This window comes from Oncorhynchus keta, unplaced genomic scaffold, assembly GCF_023373465.1.
Source record: "Oncorhynchus keta strain PuntledgeMale-10-30-2019 unplaced genomic scaffold, Oket_V2 Un_contig_1671_pilon_pilon, whole genome shotgun sequence".
NCBI classification, from domain to species: Eukaryota; Metazoa; Chordata; class Actinopteri; order Salmoniformes; family Salmonidae; genus Oncorhynchus; species Oncorhynchus keta.
In genome coordinates, this window is record NW_026280078.1 from 122,501 (window position 1) to 127,500 (window position 5,000).

Consider the following 5,000-nt stretch of genomic DNA (forward strand, 5'->3'; position numbering starts at 1 on the left):
GAGAGAGAGAGAGAGAGAGAGAGAGAGAGAGAGAGAGAGAGAGAGAGAGAGAGAGAGAGAGAGAGAGAGAGAGGAAGGAAGAGAGAAGAGGGAGAGAGAAGAGGGAGAGAGAGAGAGAGAGAGAGAGAGAGAGAGAGAGAGAGAGGGAGAGAGAGAGGAAGGAAGAGAGAAGAGGGAGAGAGAGAGAGAGAGAGAGAGAGAGAGGGAGAGAGAGAGAGACAGAGAGAGAGAGGAAGGAAGAGAGAAGAGGGAGAGAGAGAGAACGAGGAAGGGATAGAGATAGAGAGAGGGAGAGACAGAGAGAGACAGAGAGAGAGAGAGAGAGAGAGAGAGAGAGAGAGAGAGAGAGAGAGAGAGAGAGAGAGAGAGAGAGAGAGAGAGAGAGAGAGAGAGAGAGAGAGAGAGAGAGAGAGAGGAGGAAGAGAGAAGAGGGAGAGAGAAGAGGGAGAGAGAGAGAGAGAGAGAGAGAGAGAGAGAGAGAGAGGGAGAGAGAGAGGAAGGAAGAGAGAAGAGGGGAGAGAGAGAGAGAGAGAGAGAGAGAGAGAGAGAGAGACAGAGAGAGAGAGGAAGGAAGAGAGAAGAGGGAGAGAGAGAGAACGAGGAAGGGATAGAGATAGAGAGAGGGAGAGACAGAGAGAGACAGAGAGAGAGAGAGAGAGAGAGAGAGAGAGAGAGAGAGAGAGAGAGAGAGAGAGAGAGAGAGAGAGAGAGAGAGAGAGAGAGAGGAAGGAAGGAAGGAAGGAAGGAAGGAAGGAAGGAAGGAAGGAAGGAAGGAAGGAAGGAAGGAAGGAAGGAAGGAAGGAAGGAAGGAAGGAAGGAAGGAAGGAAGGAAGGAAGGAAGGAAGGAAGGAAGGAAGGGAGAAGAGGGAGAGAGAGAGAACGAGGAAGGGATAGAGATAGATAGAGAGAGAGAGAGTGAGTGAGAGAGAGAACTAGTCACTCCTCTCCTCTCCTCTCCTCTCCTTCTCAACTGTTGAGAGTGTGAGTTCTCCCTCATAATGACCTGCTAAGTGCTGGTGTTTAGTGGCATCTCAGGTTGTAATGGTTATATGCCCCCTGATCTTCTAGTTTATGGGTCTGTGAGACACACACACACACAGACACACACACACACACCCACACACACAGACACACACACACACTCACACACTCACACACCCACAGGGGTTTATAGGTTCTGGGCCTTTATGCTTTCCAGTGTTTTTGGAGTAGTCTTCCTGCTCTCTCTCTTAGTAGTTGTTATTGAATGATGGAATGCTCAACTCTTGTTCTGTCTCTCAATGGGTTTCTGCATCTCTCTCTTCCTGCTCTCTCTCTCTCTTTCTGCATCTCTCTCTTCCTGCTCTCTCTCTCTCTTTCTGCATCTCTTCCTGCTCTCTCTCCCTTCTCTCTCACTTCCTGCTCTCTCGCTCTCCATTCTCTCTCTTTCTTCCTGCCCTCTCTCTTCCTTCTCTCGCTCTCTTCCTGCTCTCTCTCTCTTCCTGCTCTCTCTCTCTTCCTGCTCTCTCTCTCTCCCTTCTCTCTCTTCCTGCTCTCTCTTCCTGCTCTCTCGCTATCCCTTCTCTCTCTCTTCCTGCTCTCTCTCTTCCTGCTCTCTCTCTCTTCCTGCTCTCTCTCTTCCTGCTCTCTCTTCCTTCCTGCTCTCTCTCAATTCCTGCTCTCTCTCCCTTCTCTCTCTCTTCCTGCTCTCTCTCTTCCTGCTCTCTCTTCCTGCTCTCTCTCTTCCTGCTCTCTCTCTCTTCCTGCTCTCTCTCTCTCCCTTCTCTCTCTCTTCCTGCTCTCTCTCTCTCTCCCTTCTCTCTCTCTTCCTGCTCTCTCTCTTCCTGCTCTCTCTCTCCCTTCTCTCTCTCTCTCTTCTCTCTCTCTTCCTGCTCTCTCGCTCTCCCTTCTCTCTCTCTCCCTTCTCTCTCTCTTCCTGCTCTCTCGCTCTCCCTTCTCTCTCTCCCTTCTCGCTCTTCCTGCTCTCTCTCTCTTCCTCTCTCGCTCTCCCTTCTCTCTCTCTTCCTGCTCTCTCGCTCTCCCTTCTCTCTCTCTTCCTTCTCTCTCTCTTCCTGCTCTCTCGCTCTCCCTTCTCTCTCTCTTCCTGCTCTCTCTCTTCCTGCTCTCTCTCTCTCTTCCTGCTCTCTCTCTCTTCCTGCTCTCTCTCTCTTCCTGCTCTCTCTTCCTTCCTGCTCTCTCTCAATTCCTGCTCTCTCTCCCTTCTCTCTCTCTTCCTGCTCTCTCTCTCTTCCTGCTCTCTCTCTCTTCCTGCTCTCTCTTCCTGCTCTCTCTCTCTTCCTGCTCTCTCTCTCTTCCTGCTCTCTCTCTCTCCCTTCTCTCTCTCTTCCTGCTCTCTCTCTCTTCCTGCTCTCTCTCTCTCCCTTCTCTCTCTCTCCCTGCTCTCTCTTCCTTCCTGCTCTCTCTTCCTGCTCTCTCTTCCTGCTCTCTCTTCCTGCTCTCTCTTCCTTCCTGCTCTCTCTTCCTGCTCTCTCTTCCTTCCTGCTCTCTCTCTTCCTTCCTGCTCTCTCTTCCTGCTCTTCCTTCCTGCTCTCTCTTCCTGCGCTCTCTCTTTCTGCTCTCTCTTCCTTCCTGCTCTCTCTCTCTTCCTGCTCTCTCTTCCTTCCTGCTCTCTCTTCCTGCTCTCTCTTCCTGCTCTCTCTTCCTTCCTGCTCTCTCTCTTCCTTCCTGCTCTCTCTTCCTTCCTGCTCTCTCTTCCTGCTCTTCCTTCCTGCTCTCTCTTCCTGTGCTCTCTCTTCCTGCTCTCTCTTCCTTCCTGCTCTCTCTCTCTTCCTGCTCTCTCTTCATTCCTGCTCTCTCTTCCTGCTCTCTCTTCCTGCTTTCTCTTCCTTCCTGCTCTCTCTCTCTTCCTGCTCTCTCTTCATTCCTGCTCTCTCTTCCTGCTCTCTCTTCCTGCTCTCTCTTCCTTCCTGCTCTCTCTTACTGCTCTCTCTTCCTTCCTGCTCTCTCTTCATGCTCTCTCTTCTTTCCTGCTCTCTCTTCCTTCCTGCTCTCTCTTCCTGCTCTCTCTTCCTGCTCTCTCTTCCTTCCTGCTCTCTCTTCCTTCCTGCTCTCCTTTCCTACTCTCTCTTCCTGCTCTCTCTTTCTTCCTGCTCTCTCTTCCTGCTCTCTCTTCCTACTCTCTCTCCCTGCTCTCTCGTTCTGCTCTCTCCCTCTCTCTCTCACTCCCTTTTCTGCATCTCTCTCTCTATATAATTGGGTCTATTAGCTCCTACAGGAGGTCATGAGCAATACCTCTATAGATGGGTGGACACAGACTCTTAACAAAACTGGTCGTGTGTGTAGACTAAAGTGCAGGGGGGGAACAGCCACAGGGAATAGAGTGTTGGGGAGAAACAAGCATTAATGCACCTCAGCTCATGTCTGCATGCAGCAGAGGCAGGTAGCCTAGTGGTTAGAGGAGGCAGGTAGCCTAGTGGTTAGAGGAGCCAGGTAGCCTAGTGGTTAGAGGAGCCAGGTAGCCTAGTGGTTAGAGGAGCCAGGTAGCCTAGTGGTTAGAGGAGGCAGGTAGCCTAGTGGTTAGAGGAGCCAGGTAGCCTAGTGGTTAGAGGAGGCAGGTAGCCTAGTGGTTAGAGGAGGCAGGTAGCCTAGTGGTTAGAGGAGCCAGGTAGCCTAGTGGTTAGAGGAGGCAGGTAGCCTAGTGGCTAGAGGAGCCAGGTAGCCTAGTGGTTAGAGGAGCCAGGTAGCCTAGTGGTTAGAGGAGCCAGGTAGCCTAGTGGTTAGAGGAGGCAGGTAGCCTAGTGGTTAGAGGAGCCAGGTAGCCTAGTGGTTAGAGGAGCCAGGTAGCCTAGTGGTTAGAGGAGGCAGGTAGCCTAGTGGTTAGAGGAGCCAGGTAGCCTAGTGGTTAGAGGAGCCAGGTAGCCTAGTGGTTAGAGGAGGCAGGTAGCCTAGTGGTTAGAGGAGCCAGGTAGCCTAGTGGTTAGAGGAGCCAGGTAGCCTAGTGGTTAGAGGAGGCAGGTAGCCTAGTGGTTAGAGGAGACAGGTAACCTGGTGGTTAGAGGAGGCAGGTAGCCTAGTGGTTAGAGGAGGCAGGTAGCCTAGTGGTTAGAGGAGGCAGGTAGTCTAGTGGTTAGAGGAGGCAGGTAGCCTGGTGGTTAGAGGAGGCAGGTAGCCTAGTGGTTAGAGGACGCAGGTAGCCTAGTGGTTAGAGGAGGCAGGTAGCCTGGTGGTTAGAGGAGGCAGGTAGCCTAGTGGTTAGAGGAGGCAGGTAGCCTAGTGGTTAGAGGAGGCAGGTAGCCTAGTGGTTAGAGGAGGCAGGTAGCCTGGTGGTTAGAGGAGGCAGGTAGCCTAGTGGTTAGAGGAGGCAGGTAGCCTGGTGGTTAGAGGAGGCAGGTAGCCTAGTGGTTAGAGGAGGCAGGTAGCCTACTGGTTAGAGGAGGCAGGTAGCCTAGTGGTTAGAGGAGGCAGGTAGCCTGGTGGTTAGAGGAGGCAGGTAGCCTGGTGGTTAGAGGAGGCAGGTAGCCTAGTGGTTAGAGGAGGCAGGTAGCCTAGTGGTTAGAGGAGGCAGGTAGTCTAGTGGTTAGAGGAGGCAGGTAGCCTAGTGGTTAGAGGAGGCAGGTAGCCTGGTGGTTAGAGGAGGCAGATAGCCTGGTGGTTAGAGGAGGCAGGTAGCCTAGTGGTTAGAGGAGGCAGGTAGCCTAGTGGTTAGAGGAGGCAGGTAGCCTGGTGGTTAGAGGAGGCAGGTAGCCTGGTGGTTAGAGGAGGCAGGTAGCCTGGTGGTTAGAGGAGGCAGGTAGCATAGTGGTTAGAGGAGGCAGGTAGCCTAGTGGTTAGAGGAGGCAGGTAGCCTAGTGGTTAGAGGAGGCAGGTAGCCTAGTGGTTAGAGGAGGCAGGTAGCCTAGTGGTTAGAGGAGGCAGGTAGCCTAGTGGTTAGAGGAGGCAGGTAGCCCAGTTGTTAGAGGAGGCAGGTAGCCTAGTGGTTAGAGGAGGCAGGTAGCCTAGTGGTTAGAGGAGACAGGTAGCCTAGTGGTTAGAGGAGGCAGGTAGCCTAGTGGTTAGAGGAG

General features: G+C 52.9%; 2 protein-coding genes across 48 annotated transcripts in view; one reads left to right on the forward strand and one right to left on the reverse strand.

Annotated features, from left to right (window-relative positions):
• LOC127919453 (adhesion G protein-coupled receptor L3-like) overlaps positions 1 to 5,000 on the reverse strand; it is a 118,802-nt gene that overhangs the window by 89,307 nt on the left and 24,495 nt on the right. The window lies entirely within an intron of this gene.
• Positions 863 to 5,000, forward strand: part of LOC127919451 (uncharacterized PPE family protein PPE24-like) — a 5,195-nt gene continuing 1,057 nt past the window's right edge. For 3 of the 47 annotated variants that reach the window (XM_052503006.1, XM_052503002.1, XM_052503010.1), the window contains exons 1-2: positions 863 to 3,579; positions 4,180 to 4,304. In XM_052503006.1, the coding sequence (XP_052358966.1) occupies positions 1,247 to 3,205 (1,959 nt within the window). In that variant the 5' untranslated portion in view covers positions 863 to 1,246 and the 3' untranslated portion in view covers positions 3,206 to 3,579; positions 4,180 to 4,304. The other 44 variants (XM_052503008.1, XM_052503004.1, XM_052503012.1 and 41 more) reach the window with 43 other exon arrangements.